General features: G+C 32.3%; 3 protein-coding genes across 4 annotated transcripts; 1 reads left to right on the plus strand and 2 right to left on the minus strand.

The window, feature by feature from the left end:
* Nucleotides 1-246: 246 nt before the first annotated feature.
* Nucleotides 247-6788, minus strand: LOC132713714 (NAD-dependent protein lipoamidase sirtuin-4, mitochondrial-like). Of its 2 annotated transcripts, none has more exons than XM_060696389.1 (7): nt 6700-6788; nt 4490-4988; nt 3342-3468; nt 2755-2940; nt 1769-1919; nt 894-1037; nt 247-446 (listed from the first exon to the last, which is right to left on the minus strand). In XM_060696389.1, the coding sequence occupies exons 2-7, from the start codon at nt 4851-4853 to the stop codon at nt 291-293; spliced, it is 1128 nt and encodes a 375-aa protein (XP_060552372.1). In that variant the 5' UTR covers nt 4854-4988; nt 6700-6788; the 3' UTR covers nt 247-290. The 2 variants fall into 2 exon arrangements, with proteins under 2 accessions (XP_060552372.1, XP_060552371.1); XM_060696388.1 differs by having other exon boundaries at nt 6671-6773.
* LOC132713713 (NIF3-like protein 1) lies at nt 6712-15039 on the plus strand. Its single transcript, XM_060696387.1, has 7 exons — nt 6712-6788; nt 7878-8043; nt 8798-9126; nt 9829-9982; nt 11387-11507; nt 12246-12372; nt 14620-15039. Exons 2-7 carry the CDS (start codon nt 7910-7912, stop codon nt 14889-14891), a joined length of 1137 nt encoding a protein of 378 aa, XP_060552370.1. The 5' UTR covers nt 6712-6788; nt 7878-7909; the 3' UTR covers nt 14892-15039.
* A 123-nt stretch (nt 15040-15162) lies between these two features.
* LOC132713712 (E3 ubiquitin-protein ligase TRIM45-like) lies at nt 15163-19643 on the minus strand. The gene is made up of 3 exons (XM_060696386.1): nt 18521-19643; nt 18313-18395; nt 15163-17341 (listed from the first exon to the last, which is right to left on the minus strand). Exons 1-3 carry the CDS (start codon nt 19521-19523, stop codon nt 17219-17221), a joined length of 1209 nt encoding a protein of 402 aa, XP_060552369.1. The 5' UTR covers nt 19524-19643; the 3' UTR covers nt 15163-17218.
* Between the last annotated feature and the right edge of the window lie 1618 nt (nt 19644-21261).

Raw genomic sequence — 21261 nt, forward strand, 5'->3', positions numbered from 1 at the left:
GTAAGACACTGATAAATAGATACACACAAATTATGTCATGATTCTTTGCTGCAACCAAAATAAAAATTCAAACCCTAAAAATATGCTCTTTTTTATATATAAAATTACATGTAGAATGACTGTTATAAATTGACATATGAACCTGTGTTTTCTTTATGTGAAAGCACTGTGTAAGAGTATCACCTACTTTGACATCTGACTTGTACCAAATTTTGAGAAACTTTAAAAGTTCAAGTTAAAATAAATAAATAATATCACATTTTATCACTACTATTAATATTTTGCCAACATTATCTCCAGATTTGAATTTTAGGTAAAATGTCACCACATTTTCCGTGTATCTGTAAATGAGCTAATTTGTCGGCCCTCGTGGGTCCAATGTTAAGAATAGCCATTGGCTTGCCTTGGTCCTTGGCTGCTGCAGCAAATCTGTACCCTGAGTATACCTGAAACATAAAAAAAATCTTCTGATGACATCTTAATAATGAATAAAATAAAAATAATATTATGATGAATTGCAAATTATAAATAACTGTCCATATGAATTTTGAAGGTTTTCATTATCAAAATACATAAGTTGAGCTGCCAACAGTATAGAGCTTAGTCAAACTTCATGGATATGCAGGCTGGCCTGACCCTTTCCTGGTGGCAAATGCTCGATAACAGCAGGTTAATTAATGTCAAACAAATATCTAAATGATACAGAAACTGGGTTTAATACATGTATATGCATGCCAAGTTATTTTTACCACCACTTACCAGATTTAAACAATTAAAGGGAGAGAACTCAATCTTATTTTTGCAAAAATTTGAAATACTTGTATTTTATGTTAAATATGGCTACAAAAAGTTCAAAATCATTGTGACACGTAGACAATATATGAGATAATTACCTGTAATGAGGTTCCAACAAATAGTAAACTGTCACTCTCTTTCACTTTATCATGAACAAACTCCACTATTGGCTTGAGCACATTATCTCCGAAAAATGTTATTTCTGGCTTCAACGGACCTCCACAACTTGGGCATGGTGGAACCTGAAATTTGGATAAAAATGAATAAATGATACCCTGGCATCTACAATTACCCATTGCTCTTTCATAATGAGCTTTAGTTCTGTACTTTATCTTGTGAAATGTATGCTTGTACAGGATAAGGTTGCTCTTGCTTTAGTTATTATGAAGTTAATGGATAATGATCTTTGATCTTTGTTGGAACATATTTAAAAAATATTTTTTAAAGGTAAATAATGTTGTTTTAATTCAGATTTTATAACAATTAAGGTCATGTCTCTACAGCTGGTCCATCTAACAGGTTTTTTCAGGATAACTAACCAGTAATTTGTTCACAAGTGACTAACTACTTGTACTAATCCCAGATAATTTCTAAAACAGTGGTGAAAGACAAATGATAATTAGATGTTTGAGTTCAAGAGAAATTCCGTCTTGCCCACAGATCAAACCAGTGACCCCTGGACGGCTAACCTGATGCTCTCTCTATTGAAATAAGCCTGCAGAAACCTAACTTAAAGTGAAAGAAATATAAAATTTATAGCTAAGATAACATTTAGTAGTGTTAACTATGCTACCAGTATAGAGTAGGGCTAACCTGAATGACATTGCAGTTTGTTCAGACTGTAAAATGTTTTATGCTTAATGTCAGTTTTTATTATTGATCCCACAAGATCAATGTAACAGTGCTGAATTCAAAGAAGAACCTGGACCATTTAACAAATTTAGCAAGGTTATCAACCTTAAAAGTTATTAACCTTAAAACCATCTATCTGATCTTGTGTCAGCTGTACATCTGCATCAGGGGCTATCTCATCTGACTGAGCACTCCAGTTCGGGTTGTATGATTCTATTAAAACCTGCATTTCTGGGCGTGTCATTTTATGGTCACACCCTAAGCACATCACCCTGAAATAAAATTTAAACTGCTATTAGATTTTTCCATACAGACAAAACTCTGTTATCAGAAATAGAGTCTGGCCAACCTGAATATCCATGCAGCCTGACCAGATATTATAACGATGCTTGGTAAATTGGACTTTCTTGATACTGAAACCCAACAATCTCACAACAGATATTTCCAAATTTAAAACAGGGGAAGTCTTCAACAAAAAATTCATTCATGTGCATGTTATTCTACTTTGTAGTACCTAAAGTTAAATGACAAAAATCAATTGTATGTATTACTGGTGGAAGCAAATGCAAAATGATCTTTACATCAATTACATTTTAAGTCATGTTTGTAGAATCAACTCCTTTTATTAGATCGATACCTTAATCCATAAGTTGGAATCAAAATTTTTGGACATGGACAATGCATTTATCTATAAATTTAATTAATTTATATATTCAGCTTATTAACACTACCTACACAAAAGGCTGTTAACAGCAAACTCTTGTGATATTATAAATGCATTGTATGCACATTTTCTTAGGTATTTTTTTTTATTAATGGGTGAATTCTTTCAGTACAAGAGTATGGAAGATAGAATATATTATGCTGTCTGCCACTTAACACAACTTTAAGTTGGCAAAATACTTTTAAAAACACCAGCTACCTTTCCCTCATAATATAGCTATAAACCTATCTTTTATTCCCTGGAGCTCTTTAAATATATACATTTGTATATCAGGAGTAAATATTGAGAATAATCATTATGGTAAATTAAAACGACCATACAAATTAGCATATATCAAACAATATACAAACCAAATGAGGAATTAAACTCAGATATCAAACTACCTGTGAGCACTGCCATGAAGTTCTGTGACATTTTTACTCCCAGCTTTATAATGAAGGGCATCTACATTCTGTGTGACCAACCAATGAACTTTGCCCTTTCTTTCCCACTCTGCCAATGCTACATGAGATTTGTTTGGTAAGAAAAATCCAAACTTTGGCCAACCAACATAGTTCCGTGCCCAGTACCTGAAAAGTGTAATTCTTAATACAATGGTAGTTTTTCTAATCAAATGTATAAGATATTTTATTTAGTATTAACATGTATACATGATCCAAAAAATATTTGTGATAGTATGCAAACTTTTAATGAAAATTCTTAGTCCAAAAAGGGGCATAATTCTGTCAAAATGCTTAACAGAGTTACCTCCTCCTGGATACAAGTTGGGTGCATGATGGTGAACAAGTGTGCAAAGTTTCAAAGCAATATGTCAATGGACTTTGAAAATATTTGAGGTGGTACACAAACTTTAACATAAGTGGTTTCGCCAACACCTATGCTTGGGTGACTAGTATAGTTCTACTTATTCTTATTGAATAGTAAAGCTAAAAAATAAATAAAAAAATCCAACTAAACAACTAAATATTACCTCTGCCTTATGTTTGGGTCTTTCACAAAGTCCTGGTACTGCACAGGTCTGTTAGTACTCCTTGCATACAGGCCAACTCCCTCAGATCTATAGTCAGGTATACCACTCTCTGTCGAAATACCAGCACCTGAAATATTTAATATATGCACCTAAACATTATAAAATACAATGAACTTGATGTACCACAAAATACATCCAACAATATTTCTATACAGAAGTTTATTTTTAAAACAGTTATGCATGAATTGCCTTAAAATTTAGGACTCTTTATTCCACTCTATCAAAGTTTATATCTTACATAAGTTATTTAGACTGTGGTGAATCAGGGATATGCATAAAATAGAATTATTTTAACAATTTTAAACAAGGAATATAATCCCTAACAAAATTGATAAACTGAGAAGCTGTAATTCTGGAAGAAGTGTAACACAGTTGTTCAAATGAAAAGTTGGGAACACACAACAGATATAGGGCAATAACGATAGGTCACCTTGAGTAATTTGTTTTACTATTTACTTCTCAAAAACTAATAAGCACTGTAAAACACTTAGCCTGCGGGTGGAAACTGCTTCTACATTTATGTATGTAACCAGTGCAGACAAGTATAAGCTGGCACATCCACACTGTCTGATCATAGTCTGCTTTTTTTTTGCTTTTTTGTCAGTTTAAATTTTGAAATTTTCCTTTAAAAATGATGAGTAGTTCTGTCAAGATTGAAAGATGGTCCATTTAAGATATATATCGGGTTAAGGGTTAAGTAATTTTTTGTATACATATCATTTTATTTAGTGTGGTGTTTGTAGTTTTCACTCTGGATCAAGGCAGTGAGTAAGCCACATTGAATTTACCAGAGCACAGTTCAACCACCACATCGTTCCTGGGCAAGCTGTCAAGCAGTTTACCAGTATTAGACAAGTAGTTGCCTTCATTTACGCAAGGAACAGTCAAACTGATTACTTCTGTACATGCCAGTGAAGAAGTACCACATGAATAACAGTAGAAAGGATTTTATGATCAATCACAAGGGAAGTGACCTGTGCTGTCCGGGAATCGAACTTGGGTTGCCTAATTCACAGTCCAATGATTAACCTTTGAGTATTGATATTATTCTATAATCTAGTGTAGGCAAAAAACCCACAAAAACTTACCAGTCAGGATTAACAAACGCTTGCTATGATTCACAAACTCCTGTAGTCTTCTAACATCCTCATTTCGTACTGGCTCACAATGTGGCACAAATTTATTTAAATCACTTGGGTTTGGGAACAATGCTAAATCATGTTCTTTTTCTTCTTTCTCACTATCAGGGATTATTTCTGGTGTCGAAGAAGTACCTACACTGCTAGTACTACAAAATCTTGAGGAATGAATATTTGAACCACTTCTCGATGCAAGACCGCGAATCACCACAAGTTTGCTATACGACAGGTGCATGTCATTAAAGAAAGAAGTAAAGTCTTTGTTTTTCATTAGGCGTAAATTTATCAATACATTTTTTGATAGTCTTGCCATTATTTTCCCTGGTTTACCTTAAGTAAAATAGATTGTAGAGAGAGATTCAGTCAAAATTGTGATATATAAGTCTTGAAAAATTTAAGTGATTCTTTCCTTGTACATGTACTTATCACACTGATGAATAACTGGATTCTGAAAAATAAAAAGAACAGATATTAAACATGTACTATTACACTATCAAATATGGATTAGAGCTTTTAAAATCCTTCTTCTGTCACAGAACTTCATGGCAGTGCTCACAGGTAGTGTTATATATAATTTTAATGCCTTGGTGAGGGATATAGGTCTAAAGTTGGCAGGATTGCACTTATCTCCCTTTTTATAGAGTAGGGTGACATTGGATTTTGACCAGTTTGCTGGTCAAAGAGACATCAAGATAATTTTTGACAGGCAATGTCTTTTAACAGTAGAACAAACAGCTATAAAATGGGTCAAACCATTCACGCCAAATTAATTAAGTATCAGTTGAAGTACACTGACTTGATAATTAACTTTATGATATACAGGGACAATCTCAAAAACTGCCTTATCACTGTTTATAGACTAGTACACAGAAATACTTTTTGTAACCCGTTTATACTAAACGACTTCATAATTTTTTTTCCAGACCTGTGTTTTTTTTCCATTAATTATTATTTTATCATAAGAAACTAAGCATTGACCTTTTCGAAAACCTAGCTAAACACCGTTTTCCGGTACGTTACGGATTTAGCTCTTGGGAATTACACCAAATGAAGTAAATTTATATAACACAATAACATGATATTTCTATCTTTTTATCATTATTTTACCATTGAAGGTGAAAAAACTTGATGTACATGTATTTGAAAATTATCAATGTTCCTTTAATATCTATTGCAAATTTTTCAAAAAATAAATTGTTTATATAATGAAAATCAATAAAATTAAAACAGTCGTAGTGGCATCTTCCATAATAAATAAAGATATTTTCTGTGTAAAATTTTGTATTTACTGAGTTACTCTATCTTTTTGTATGGAATTATTCATACAAAGCTATTTAAATATTTTCATAGAAAGAAATAACTGTTTTATTTCACTTTAATTTAAAAGGCCAAAAACATAGTGTTCGTCATTACACGGACATTAGGTGAATTCACCAGAGCTATGTACAGAAAGTACCGGAAAACAGCATTTAGCTATGTTTTCGAATTCGGAGTGCGATTTAAACAATGTTTGGAGCACCACTCTAAATACCATATTCCAGTATATACCGGACACAGCGCTTGAATGATAAAATGCTAAAATCTTGCCGTTTTACCCAACGGAATGAACTTTAAAAGGTCTATTTTATCTTTTCACACCGATTTATGTACGATAATGAATGAAAAATTTAAAAATCAGCGAAAAAAAACGATATTTATCTATTTTCTGATAATGATTTCTGCAAGCGTCTAGAGGTACTGCTCCAATCCTGTATTGAGTTAAATCCTCAAATTTGTGAATAGGCCAGGGTTTTCCCGTACATAGGTTTTCTGCGCCCCTGAGGGGATTATCATATGGTCCCAAAATTGCCCTTTAAAGCAATTCCTTAGACCCTCAAAACTCACCAACCAGTTTAGAATTTCCATGCTGCCTTAATGATTTATATCTAACCTTGAAAAATGGTCAATTACTCAATATCTCAAATACAGAAATGATGGGTACGAAACGTTTTGAGGGTGAAGTCTTAGCAGTTCTGTGGTATCTCGAAATGTACTTAAAATCACATATGTTTAGCTTTACATTACATTAAATGATGAATAATAAACATAAAATAACAAAGTGAGACAGAAAATGTGCTTAAAACTCATTACTTTATCACTTAAGGTCGACTTTTATTTACATAATATCCAAGCTTTTACTTGATCTTGATGTAACCGGTGTTTTCAACAAATTCTACTCTATCCAACAGTCCCATTGCAGCAGCAACATGTAAATTTTTAACAACTTTGTTCTTATTTACTTTTATTATTTTTATGTTAATTTCATCGATAAAATAGAAACACAACTCCATGTTGTTGTATTTAAATAGTTGTCATAGCTTTGTTGATTGATTAAAGCAGTGAACTTTTTTTTTGGAAAGGACAAAAATGAGTTTTCCTCTCTTTTTCTTTTTTTTTTACTGTTTAAAAATGTATTAAGAATATGTTTGACAAGTATCACCCACAGACACTAGGGGTGTGGAGCTTAAAATGCCTTTAAAATCCAAATAAAATGTATATTTGTCAATCCCAGCACATATACTGATCATTATATATCAAAAAAACTTAATACATGTATAAGCCATTTTGAAAAAAAATCATATTTCAACGTCTACTGTATAGTAGATCTATTATTATAGACGTTGAAATATGAATTTTAGGCGTTTTAAGCTCCACACCCCAAGTGTCTGTGGTATCACCTAACGATTTTTCTGTTAAATAGGCCAAATACATACATATTTTATTTTTATTTTGACTTCCTTCAAAAATACTTAATCACTAGCTGTTGGGGTTATTGTCTTTTGGCTGTTTGGGGTCCTGTCTACATTGTAGATCCACTTCTATGAGCCCCCCTGTGTAACTCAGTATACCCTAACACTCTCGAAAACTATAAAATGGTACCCTAGTCTCAATATTTCGACTGCAAGACCGGCCAATTTTACAAACTGATATTACATTGTACATAGATGTCACTGTCTTTACGCAAAGGGCAAATTACCATCGTCTATAAAATAAAAGCCTTGACGCAAAATTTGTTGAGCTAAATGGTAGTCGGTACCCATAAATATGTTTTTAATACTAAAAGACCCTTAACCTGCCGGCAGCAACTGATTCTTCTCTTGTATGTTACCCAAGTGTAGACAAGATCAGCTTAAAAGATCCAATTGTCATAGTCTTAACAGTTCAACTATTAACATTATATATGACATGGATCCTTTATTTCTTCTAAATTTCTTAGTTTTAAACTAAAATAAGAGCTATTTTTGATCTCAAATTCCTATAATACACCAATGCAAATTCTGATTTTTTTCTTTTTCAGTGAGTTACCACATAGTGTAAAACCATGATGTTATGTTGAGAAGTATTTTGTACCTGATCCATAAACAGTGGCCTGATAAACCTTTGGCTTTGAAGTTTATGTACAGAAGATACTGTGTGACTGCAAGTGAAAACAGCAGCATGGAGCTTCAAAATGTTCTTAAACAGTAAACATTTACTCATTACTTGAATTTGTAATAATTTTTGTAACCCTTTTAGAGCTAGTTGTCACAGCAACATATTTATAAATGCTATCTGTATTAATTTTGATCTGTAAGCAAATCTGAATAAATATTGTTGCCTTTTGAGATTCAAAAAACCCTTACCCTTATCATGCAAGTTACCTGACATTGATCTGTCCGTCTTTCAATCTGGACAAAAATTACTCATTTTCAGGGAAAATTTCAAAATATGTACTGACTGACACACTTTCAAATATCGATACAAGCTAAAATTTATTTATTTCTCTTAGTGAATATACCTTTCTATTTTGCCTAATTAGAGAAGACTCACTTTTTCAAGTTTCTTGGCTTACTTGAACTTTAAACTCTGCTTCCAAATGTCAGTGGCAAAAGTAACAGAAAAAAAAACTTTCTGTTAGTTTGTAGTATTTGTAATATCTATGCAAGCATGCATAACACCATGATCCTAATTTAAAACACATATTTAAATGTTGTTTTCATTGTATTTATTGTTAAAGTCAATAAATCGATACATCGTCGATATTTGTCTTGATATATCCATACAAAATTGTCCATCAATGACAGCCCTAAATAAAATTGTAGATTTACCCACCAACAAATATATAATAATTAAGTAGTATCTTGTGCATGTATTTGCAACATTTATCAGCGTCTTTGTATCTAATCTAAAAGTTTTTTTTTTAAATCTGTTTAATTTTGGAAATTAAATACATTTCAGGTTACGCAAACTAGCTTCTCCGTCCCTGGCAGGATCTTGGGATAATGTCGGACTCCTCGTAGAGCCATCAGCCCCGCACAAAGTTAGCACCATTTTCCTTACCAACGATCTTACCCCACCGGTTCTTGACGAGGCCATCAAACGTAACTCAGATATGATTATATCTTATCATCCACCAATTTTCTCTGGTATGAAAAAACTGGTACAGAAACAATGGAAGGATAAGATTATTATAAGATGTATCAAGAACAAAATTGCTGTTTATTCGCCACATACAAGTTACGATTGTGTAGAGGGTGGGGTCAATGACTGGCTCATCAGCTGTTTTGGTAAGGACCCATTAATTCGTATCTAACATGTCTAAAGTGGTCTCTTATTTTGTTTCTACATAATCATTATTTGAAAGTTTGTTTCAAGACTTTGTAACCCAGAAAGTTTCATTGAGTACTTAATTCATGAAACTATTTCTAAAAAAAATATTTGATGTGTGTGCGATTAGTGTTACACATATAATTTAACTTTTTTGTATGATTCAATGTGTAAGTTGCTATAAGATTATTAGACACGCTTTGGAATCTGATCATGGAACCAAATTATACTAAGCAGTGAGTGTAAATTTTCTTGCTCAAGGAAACAACTGCTTGCCCTGAATAAATTATGAACTAATCCCGCAAGCAATCATTAGATAACTTGTTAGATGTGTACCACTGACACTAAGCCTCATCACCATATAATAATTTTTATACATGTATATATATATTTTATTTGTATTGAAAATAAGAGTAAAAGTTATCTACTTGGTCTACCAGTGAATCTCACATCATATTAGATGGTTCACTAGTTAATTATTGTAATAAATAATAATGATAATAATTTCAATAATAGCGATATTGATAGTAATAGAGATAAATATAGTAACACAGATGATGATAATAACTTTAATAGGAATGATGATAATTTCTCATGATTTTGGGCAGATTATTAACAATTAATTACCAAAACAATTTATTTATTTAATAACCTTTTGTTAGATTGTAAGTCAGTGGAGCCTGTAGAACAGCATGAAGATTTTCTCACATGTCACACCCACCAGGTGGAGCTTGATGTCGCAGCTGAACATACCCAGCTATTGAGGGAGGCATTTAAAGCTGAACAACAAGTTAAAATTACAGAATGTAGAGAAAGGTAAACATTTAAATGTTATTATAATGAAATAATCATGAATGTTTAATCAAAGCACAGAAGGCGCTGAATTTGTTTGGGTCTCAGAATGTCAGAAAGGTGAAGGTTGTGAGATTATAAACCAATTTCATTTTGTATAGTGTCGGCAATGCTGTTTCCAGTGTTATAACTGTAGTAAATTGGCAATAAGGCTAATTGCAGCACTGATATTCAATTCAATCTTTATTTGGCTTTAACAATTTAAAAAAAAATTAAAAAAGGGTGGCCTTATCTGGGATGGAACCACAAACCTCTGGCTCTTGAAACAAGCGTGTAACCCCTGACCATAGGGAAGTTATAAAAATCAGCCTGCCTAAAGCAAACCATATTGTTCTAAATTAGGGTTTGTAATCATTATCAATGTTGAAATATTTTTTCATGGTAAACCTGTTGTTTAACACTGATGTAAATAATCATGTCCCTGTCTTAGAGTCAACATCCTTACTTTATATTTCAGAAAGTCTAAATACCAAATGTACATTTAGACGATGACAATAATCCGAAGCTTTACTGAAATAACTGAGTAATTTTCCTTGATTAAAATGATATTCAAAATTATTTGAATCTATTACTGGTAAATTGCCGAAATGTTAAAGAATTACACAAATTAGAAATTTTCGATCAATCAGGAACTATTTTTTCTTCCCTCAGAGGTTTGAAAATTAATGCGCCTGTCATTTGACAATCTGTACGCAGTGATATCCCCTTAATTTTTCGGCATTAGTGTACTTTTAAAGGGAAGTAACTGCTTCGCAGAATACGTGATGGACTACTTTTGGATTTTGCAAATAAGCATATCAGGGTCTGAAATTTCGCTACCACTATTTGTTTGGTCTGATGACCCAAACCGATAATAATAGTAATTAATATTTAATGATAATGCAATTTATTAAGTCATACATGTAATTGTTTTATAATAAAAGCTTGTTAATTAATATTTGATAATAATGGTATTAAATAATATTTAAAAGTAATGGTAATTTACATTGGATAATAATGGTAAGCAATAGTTAGTTATACAGGTCTTTTCACAAATGATTGTGACCAGAATCAGAAGCATTTGAGATTGCATGATTTAGTCAGTTTTGGCAGAATTATGACTATTTTGGCAGAATTATGACTATTTTGTTTTTATTATCCTTTGACAATTAAGTGGAATATATTGAAGTGTTTATTCTCTGGTCCTGCTATCTATCTGTAAATTGATGACACAGTGGAGTTTGGAGTCAAACATGTCCAACAGACACATCTCTTGATCAAATTTCAGATATTGGTAGTAAAAACTCATTTTGTGACAATTTTCATTCTTTTGTATTTTCTTTGTTGTTGTTTTTTTGCATGGCCAAATGATTTTTTGTTTGTTTACAGATCAGATGGTAAGCACCACTTATCTGTTCATTGTACAAAATCTTCCTTAAAGAGGGTGATGTCAATATTACAAGATAAAATGGATTCTGTAAAGAATTTACAGATAACAAACCTAGAAAAGGTAAGTTAAGAAGATGAATTTCCTGAAGCTGTTGATTCAAATAATTTCCTTATATGTTATTGTTGAGCATAAATGAGTTTTGATATACAAGTGCAAATTAATTTAATTTTTCATATTTTTCAAAGGAGTTTTACACAATGCTAACTATAATTGTGTGGAATTATTTAATAGCTTATTAAACATATTAAAATAAACAAAAACTATTGCAGCAGACTTTCATTAGCCAGCTTCAAATTTAGCTTAAAGGAACATATAACAAATGGCTTGACATAGAGCCCCCAATACTTTGGATTCGACAACAACGGGCAAATCTATTCAGCTGTCTATTTAGCCAGATTAAGAAATGCGGACGCCTTCTCATGATTAAAATCAAACAAAGTAGATCACCTTAGGTCTCCTGATAACAGTAAAGATGAAAAAATGCGTTATGACATTAACAGTGTCAATGTGATTTAAAAAACCCAACAAATAGAAGTCCTTAAAAATGATATATACATGAACATTTGTACATCAAAAGGATGATTTGTGGCAATTTTGTATTAGTTTTTTTTAGACATACATGTATCTAATACCTGACATGGTCATGTTATTATACTGTTTTATGTTACTTTAAGTACTCCTTGTAGAGTACAAACACTTAAAGTCAACTCTTGTTATCTGGAAGTTGCCGGGACTGTCCAAAAGTTGAGATAATGTACCATGTAATTTAAAAAAAAATGAATGTACATATTCTTTTAGGCACCTACATTGGGTTATGGTATGGGTCGCAAAGCTAAGCTCAACAACAGTATATCACTAGACGAGGCTGTACAACTTGTGAAAAAACATCTCAAACTAGATCGTGTGCGTCTCGCTAAATCTCCAGGTATGTTAAGTGCTTTTCATTTTATTGCTAAATGGTCATATCAATAAACAGCATACAATTCAAGGTGTTTATAAAATTAATATGTAAAGAGCAAAGAATTTAGATAATATGGTTTACAAAGCAAGGTATTTAGATTAAAACAAACAGTGCACAATGCAAAGATTTTAGAAATTACATATGGTGCACAATGCAAGGATTTTAAGAATTACATAATTATGGTGCACAAAGCAAGAATTTTAGAAATTACATATGGCGCACAAAGAAAGGATTTTGGAAAACACATAATGGTGCACAAAGCAAAGATTTTAGAAAATATACAGTATACAAAGCTAAGATAAAAGAAAATATATACCGTGTACAAAGATCCTAAAAAAAAATGCTTACAAAACAAGGATTTTAGATAAAAAAGGATTTTAGAAATTACATACTAAGCACAATTCAAGAATTTCATAAATACAAACAGCCACTAAGCATGGGTTTTAGAAAAAAAAACACATATGGTTTACAAAAAGAAGGATTGTAGAAATGTTTTAATTATGATGCCTTCCTATTTTTAACTTTTATTTGAATAACACATGTGAAATGTACTATATTAAATCACTCTCTCCTGCGCACATCAATCTTTGGTAAAGCTTAAATTACAATTGTATATTTATAGATTTTCACATAATCACACATCTCATGAAAGAGGGTTATGCCAGCAAAATGTTACATTCTTTGTGAAATTTATAGAAGTATATAATTTTTTGGCCACTGCATTGATCATTAGATATCGGATATGAGATTTGCTGTGGCTCTCTGCCTGTCTGAGGATGCCTTTAGCCTTTATCAGTGTAATGTTCTTTTCTGTTTCTTTTCTATGTAAGCTAGAAACAAGCAACATACATCTGAAAGAGAGCTAGATTTTGAAGTTGATTCTTAACCATAAAATGACATTTTCCTTAAATGACATATTCTTAATTGAGGAAATTTTATCATGACATTTGTTATTACTGGACAATTTTGGGATATGGGATAAGGACATTAGTGGTAAATGTACACTTTTAATTTTTAGCTCGACTTTTCTATGAAAAGGGGAGCTATCCTACTCGCCCCGGCGTCGGCGTCGGCGTTAGCGTTAGCGTTGGCGTCACACCTTGGTTAAGTTTTTCGTACCACCCCACTTTATTTCAGAAGTATTACAAGTATGGCTTTGAAACTTACCATACTTGTTCACCATCATAACCTCCATCTACAGACAAGAGTACATAACTCTGTCAAGGTTTTTGACAGAATTATGGCCCTTTTTTGACTTAGAAAGTGTATTGAGCTTGGTTAAGTTTTTTGTACCACCTCACTTTTATTTCAAAACCATTGGAGGTATTGCTTTGAAACTGACCATACTTGTTTACCATCACGACCTTCATCAACAGACAAGAGGACATAACTCTGTCAAGGTTTTTGACAGAATTATGCCCCTTTTTGACTTAGAAAATACATTGAATATGGGTAAAATCCACTTATTGCCTTAACCCTTTGAGATATTGCTTTGAAACTTTTAATGCTATTTCACATCATTACCCCCATCTGTACGCAAGAGAAGGTAACTCTGTCAAGGATTTGTTTTAAAAATTAAGGCCTTTTATCGACTTAGAATCTTGGTTAAGTTTTTAGTACCAGTCCACTTTTTGACTGAACTGTTTGAGATATTAATTTGAAAGTTGGAATACTTGTTTACCATCATGGTCCCAAAACATGGGCAGGAGAAGGTAATTCTGTTAAGGATTTTATTTGAATTATGGCCCTTTTTGACTTAGAAACTCAGTTAAGATTTTCATTCTTGTCCACTTGTTGACTTAACCATTTGAGATATTACTTTGGAAGTTGGAGTTCTTATGTGCCATCATGAGACCTATCTGTAAGCAAGAGAAGATAACTCTGTGAAAATGTTTCTTGATTTGTACTTAGAAATTCCTAGTTAAAGTCTTGTGTGCCCTTAACTGTCAAAGTTTTGTTTTATAGGCAAGCACTAAAAAAGTCGAGCGCGCTGTCCTTCTGACAGCTCTTGTTATCTGAAATTATTACTTTTATCTTGAATCAATTTATTTTACTTTTCTTAAAAGCTCTGTACATTTTTCTCAAGATTGTTTTTCTTAGATATTTTGGCTCATCTGGAGGTTTGCAGCTTAAATAAGTATTTATTGCTTTTCCTTGAAAGATTCATATTTGTATCAAGTTTAATAGCATATATTTTGTGTTATATTACAGGTGTAGAGGCAGTATCAAGTGTGGCAGTTTGTGCGGGCTCGGGTGGAAGTGTTCTACGTAATGTCACAGCAGATCTGTATGTGACGGGTGAAATGTCACATCACGAGGTTCTCCATGCTGTGTATAATAACTCAGCGGTGATATTATGTGATCATAGCAACACTGAACGGGGATATTTAACTGTGTTAAAATCTAAACTGGAAGAATGCCTTGATAGTAAAACTAATGTTGTCATAACAGAAGTTGATCGAGATCCTTTAGAGATTGTTTAATGAATATTGTTATTAAAGTAATATATTAATCATTATTAAAGTAAATTTTGTTTGCAGAAAATTTTCACATTATTGACTGTGTTACTGTGTACACAGTTTTGATATGAAAAATACCATTTCATGAATAAATATGATCTTCAAAGCTTTATCTATATGTTTTTTTAACTAACGAACTAACAGTTTCAAAGTTTTATTGATAAATAGATAATTAATTGTCTGTTAATTATCCCCCACCGATGGAATGGGATGGTGGATATTGTTTTGGCATTGTCCGTCCTTCTGTCCGTGCGAATTTTGCTAGTTCTCTGCAACTCTTGGCTGGAATTCAACGAAACTTTATGGGAATCATCAATATCAAGAGGAGATGCGCATATCGTCGCCTTGTTCCAGTCAGACACTTTAACTCAGAGTTATGGCCCTTGATAAGTTATGAATAATGCGTATAGAGCAATAATTGTTTCCACGCTACTTCTCTGCAACTACTGGCTGGAAATCAATTAAACTTTATGGGAACTATTTATACCACGAGGAGATATGCATAATTTGTTGCCTTGTTCAGACCAGACCTTCCATTAAAGAATTTTGGTCCTTGATTAGTTATGTAGTATGCATATAGAGCAATATTGCTATTTCTTTGCAACTGCTGTATTGATTTCAACAAAACGGTATTGGAACCATCGATACAAAAAAAAAGGCAATTTTCATCTCATTGGCATGTCCAGATATAACTATTTAACACAGAGTAATTGCTCTGTAATTGCCCTGAATAATAATATTACTGATTTACATCATGATAAATATATATATAAATAAAGCCTTATGTCTTCAGTTGTTGTGTTAGTAATAACCAGTCCTCGGTGGGGGATATAAATTCAACAAATTTGCTTGTTATCTGTTATTTCACTGTTAAGTGTCTGCAGTTTTAAATACTAACGATACAAATGTACCTCTATATCTAGTTAATCACATAAATATCTGTTATTTATCTTATTTACACAAAAACTAACAACATGTAGTTGGTAAGATAACTAAGTTAAACTTAAAAATTAAGTGTTAAATTGTCGGTAAATGCAGCCATAGAATACAATGTATATTGATGGACAGACAAACAAAAAATTATAAGTATATATACAGAAACTACTTAAATAACTAACTAATCACATTTACATAAAAAGTAAACAGTTCATTATCTTTCAAATGCCAAGATGCAACACACGGGAGGGGAACCATCCAGACACATAGTCCACCGAACATAATTTCTGTGAGACAAAGAAGGTCATCTAAGTCACCAAAACATCCATGCACATAATGATTTAAAGTCATACATTCCTTATATTACTCTAGTAATCGTACATGAAACTCGGAAGAAAATCATCATTTATCATTATCAGAAACTCGGACTTAGACCATGTTCCCTATGTTTCACTCTTTGTAAAAATTGTTTTTCAATCTTTCCATTCTTGCGGACCTCAAACTTCCTGAGACGCCAAATCACACGAATGCCTTAACGCACACTTATTTTGCACACCGTACAACAAATGGGCAGACAGCAGTTCAAACGTCGACAGCTGTACCAGTATATACATGTCGGCGCAGAAAACACAATTGACGGACGGTAAGTATTCATCTATATTAAACATTTCCCAATTGTGTTCGAGTAAATCAATGTATTGGATTCATAGTCAACGCCCAAAGGAGTATGCTAACACAATTCTAGCCCTATGCAAGCTTTACTTCACGTGAAGTTTTGCCGACAATAACCACAATATCCGATGATATACGGCATTTTTATTTACTTATATCTTCTCATGATAATTAATCCGTTTATCATACGATTCGTAAACGTCAACATTCCAAACCATACCTTTAAAAATGCTTTTCTGTTAAAGTGATATAGGGTGTCATCAAAATTTTAGTAACGTCATCAGCCGTTCGCCTCTTTTTAATGATATCATCGACAGCCATTCATCAGCAAGAATGTAAAATTTAGAAATTATTGAAGAGTAGATGGATTTCGTAAGCATGAGGTCTATAAGAAAGTATCATGAATAAATTATATTTTAAATGAACAATCTTTTTTTACTCTTTCCTAGTTACTGTAGCACAAAATCGCTGCAAATTGTTTCCTTGAACGACTTTCAGGGTTATTCATTCTTGCTGATGAATCCATAACATTGATTTATTCGAACATAGTTGGGTTATGTTAATAATAGATGAATACTTACCGTCCGTCCATTGTCTTTCATGCGCCGACATATATATACTGGTACAGCTGCCGACGCTTGAACTGTTGTCTGCCCATTTGATTGTAGACGTTTGAAGACAATTTAAACAAGTTCCACGCTGTACATTGTAAGTCTGAAACTCTTTCGTCCCGTAGCATGCCATCTTACAGCAAAAGAATTGTCGTCGTTCACCTTTATGACCGTACCATTCTGTCCTCTATGAACCTGATTACGGAAAAGAAAACTTTCGTCAATGTAAAAAAAAAACAACCAAAAAACAAAAAAACATGCATAAAAGAGTTCTGTTTGTAGTTAAACATACTATTAAGGATAATAAAATACCAATGAAAGTAAATACTGGACAGCGTTGCAACTGGTATTATATATGATATGGACGTTTAGACAGATGCGCGATAAAACGATAGAAAAATGACAATAAATCCCTTTCTTTTACATTTGACCTGGAAATCAGGCATTGTCCTAACAGACTCATGGTTGTTTGCCAGAATAATGTTTTTAAAGCCATGATCTGTTGGAAAACATATATTGCTTGTTCAGAATGTTTGCCGACAAACGGTGCCTTTTTGAAAATACACCAAATTAAACACCAAATATTTGTAAATAACATCGTAAAATATTATAAAATCTTTAAATGATACGATATAATAACATTTTTTCTCTGTAAAATAAATTTTTATTTCGTGATTGAACAATGTATAAATAAAAAAAACTAATGAAACTCGGACCTATTTTCAAATATAAGCAGTAAATTTTTACCTTGACACCGGGAACGAAAAATCCTAATTTTATTTCAAATCTATAAATTTGTTCCTTTTAAATTGTAATATCTTTTCATAACATTCTAATTTTATAATAAACTTCTATTTGAAAGACTCTGGTTTTTCAAACAGTATTCATATGTGTTAACTCACAGAAACGTTCTGTTACAACTCTTTCGATAATCAACTATAAGATCATGGAAAATTAAATTTAAGAATGTACATGTACAATAATTTCATTAGTTCATTAGATATAACTTTAGACCCTTTAAGGATGACACGGTAATAAGATACTTGAATCGGTCCTAATGTTTAAATTCATATTGTAAACTTGACATTAGAGTAGTGAATTTTATTCATGCAAAACTATATAACTTAGTATGAAACTCTAGCACTATTATAATCAGAAAGATTTACCTTAAAATATCCTCTAGACCAAGGTTTCCCAATAGGTCTTACAATAGATCCCTCGGATATTTGACAACGATTAAGGTCTTCGTCTATAAAATAAATTAAATATAATAAAAATACAAAACGATTTAATTACAATATCAAAAGTTATTTCAGATTGTTTCAGAGAGAATGACTTAACTTATGAAGACAACAATTTTGATATTTTTTTTACCTTCATCACTGTTGTCGCTGTCATTATCGTCTTGTGTAAGACCGTCAATGCTTTCGCTTTCATCATGGGATTCATCACCATTTTCATTGTCAGATGTCCGTTCTTCCTTATCACCAGGTGATTTAGTCGGCGAAATGGATTCGGACAGTAATCCATCCAGATTCCCAAGTTTTTCAGGTGCAAGCAAAATAGTTTTCAATTGTTGGTCTGGTATAAAGGTATATTGTTTAATATTATTCTCCATTTTAATTCTTGACATTTCTTGCTCTATTTCAATAATACCCGGCTTGCTTTCAATTGCTTGAACAAAAAGAGAACTTTCCCGATACGTTTCTGTGTCTATTTTCTTACCCAATTCCGTTGCTCTTGCAAAAAGTTCCAACAATTCTCGTTCAAGCTTTTCTAAAATTTCTTTATTTTTACAATGTGTATTTTCAAGCTCTTGGAGAATGTTTGATTCTGCTTTGTCCAAATAGTCGTTTATCCTTGTTCGAAATTTTTTAATTTCCTCCTTTGCTTCTTCTTGCATCGTTATGTTTGACTTCAATCCCTCTTCAACTCGTTTTTTGTTATCAATGATAGCTGAACGAATATCATCAAGTTTTCCAAGTAGACTTTTGAAAGAATCATTTTCTTGGAAATCTTTCGATAAATCCTTTATATTTTCAGGTTGACATGGGATATGATCAGGTATCATGCATTCACCACATCCAACGATTTCATGCTTGCGGCAATAAAACTTTATCAATTCACCGCAATGAGTTTTGCATTTAATAGCAATTTCAGATTCCTTTTGAAGTGAAAACTTGGCGATATTAACCAAAACATGATTTTTACAAGATTTCACTTTCAGGTGATATTGGAAGCATGTATTACACATAAATTGGTCGCATTCTAAACAAACTCCATCGGCATTAGCGATCTGAGTGTCTCCGATATGACAAAGTTCACATAAATCTTTAGGGTCTGAAGTTATTTGGATTGTTTTACCTGAAACTTCCATGTTCACCTATATTTAACAGTCCTAGGCAATAACATTTAAAATTTAAATGATAATTTCGACCGACCAGTCACATTCAAAGTGGCCCTATTTCGTTAAAATAAAAATTTATCTGTGTATGTTATCATGCCGTTAAGATGGGTTACTAGATTAAGGTTTATCTTAAATAAACAACGCGTGATTAATAACAAAAGGACACAAAAAGGAGCATACTTTCATTTTAAAAAAAATTTATACAAAGTAAATCGCACCCAAGTGATTTATACGCTCGTGATCCAGTTTTTTATTGCATATTTACAAAAACCTCTGATGTTGACTCTAAAGTCAAGTTCACAATATGAATTAAAATATTATTAAAAGACAAATTCAATTATTTTATAACCGTGTCATCCTTAAAGGGTTTTAAGTTAATGAAATTATTGTACATTCTTAAATTTTTATTTTCCATGATCTTGTGGCTCGAAAGAGATGTAACATGAATACGTATGTATAACCAGCGTCTTTCAAATAGTAGGTAATCATAAATTTAGAATTTTATGAAAAGACATTACATTTAAAAAGGAACAAATTTATAGATTTGAAATGAAATTAGGATTTTTTCGTTCCCGATGTCAAGATAAAAATCTACTGCTTATATTTGAAAATAGGTCCGAGTTTCATTAGTTGTTTTTTTTTAATTTATGTATTGTTCAATGACAAAATAGAAATTGATTTTACAGAGAAAAAATGCTATTCTATCGTATCATGTAAAGATTTTATAATATAATATTTCACGATGTTATTAACAAACATTACTTTCTATAATTTTTATCTTTTTTCTCAAGTTTAACGATTTTTAAAGAACATCATGTCGTTAGAACTTTCATTTTGCTCTTGTATTTAATTTTCGCCTTTTTGTTTAACATTTACATAATTTGCGTATTGTAAATCATACCGAGACATGTTTAATTGTAGTGAGAAGGTTTTACATAGCACGTTTCCAGACCATTCTATTTGAAAGACCCCGGGAAAACAAAACAAAATGTTCTTGAACAAAATATAATGCTGCATTTAGAAATAGGCTTTCATCCGTTTAACAATGATCGTGTGCATGCGTCATTCACTAACAGAGAAAATAGCAACGTATTTTCTTTCAAACAGGTTTTTTTCAGATTTATTAAATTTTAAAATTCAGATAAAGCTTTTATTACGTGTTCCGTTTGGACAATCATGATTTTTATTTAGTCTGTACCCGCGATGAACGATGTTACGATGGCATAAACGCGATGGCGCGATAGCACGATGGTAAAAAATAACGTTTTCACCAGCGTACCATCGCGTTTTTACCATCGTTCCATCGCGCCATCGTGTTTTCATCATCGTACCATCGCGTTTTCGACACCGTGCAATCGCGTTTTCACCATCGTGCCTTCGCGTTTTCATCATCGTGTCAAATCGCGCTTTCGCCATCGTACTATCGCGTTTTTACCATCGGACCATCGTACCATCGTGCATTACGGGTAGGGACGAAATAGAAAATCACGATTGACCAAACGGAACATCGTACTTTATACACTTTATACACTTTAAGATTTCGAAATATCATGTCAAAATAGCAATTAATCTGTAAGGGTAATGTTTGGTTTCCAGGTCAAATGTAAAAGAATGGAATTTATTGTCTATGCCATACTCTCATTTGCCTATCGCGCATCTGTCTAAACGTCCATATCATATACCAATTGCAACACTTTATGTCCTTATC

The sequence above is a fragment of the Ruditapes philippinarum genome, unplaced genomic scaffold, assembly GCF_026571515.1.
Source record: "Ruditapes philippinarum isolate M1 unplaced genomic scaffold, ASM2657151v2 ctg9661_1_1_1_1, whole genome shotgun sequence".
Taxonomy (NCBI): Eukaryota; Metazoa; Mollusca; class Bivalvia; order Venerida; family Veneridae; genus Ruditapes; species Ruditapes philippinarum.

Excerpts from the sequence above, each read along its gene's own strand:
- LOC132713713 (XM_060696387.1), top strand. The coding sequence starts at position 7,910 with ATGTTGAGAAGTATTTTGTACCTGATCCATAAACAGTGGCCTGATAAA. Across the intron at positions 9,127-9,828 it reads CTGGCTCATCAGCTGTTTTG|ATTGTAAGTCAGTGGAGCCT; the intron begins GTAAGGACCCAT and ends ACCTTTTGTTAG. Across the intron at positions 9,983-11,386 it reads ATTACAGAATGTAGAGAAAG|ATCAGATGGTAAGCACCACT; the intron begins GTAAACATTTAA and ends GTTTGTTTACAG.
- LOC132713714 (XM_060696389.1), bottom strand. The coding sequence starts at position 4,853 with ATGGCAAGACTATCAAAAAATGTATTGATAAATTTACGCCTAATGAAA. Across the intron at positions 1,920-2,754 it reads CTTCATGGCAGTGCTCACAG|GGTGATGTGCTTAGGGTGTG; the intron begins GTAGTTTGATAT and ends ATTTTATTTCAG. Across the intron at positions 1,038-1,768 it reads ATCAGATAGATGGTTTTAAG|GTTCCACCATGCCCAAGTTG; the intron begins GTTAATAACTTT and ends TCCAAATTTCAG.
- LOC132713712 (XM_060696386.1), bottom strand. The coding sequence starts at position 19,523 with ATGGAAGTTTCAGGTAAAACAATCCAAATAACTTCAGACCCTAAAGAT. Across the intron at positions 18,396-18,520 it reads CAGCGACAACAGTGATGAAG|ACGAAGACCTTAATCGTTGT; the intron begins GTAAAAAAAATA and ends TTTATTTTATAG. Across the intron at positions 17,342-18,312 it reads GGTCTAGAGGATATTTTAAG|GTTCATAGAGGACAGAATGG; the intron begins GTAAATCTTTCT and ends TTCCGTAATCAG.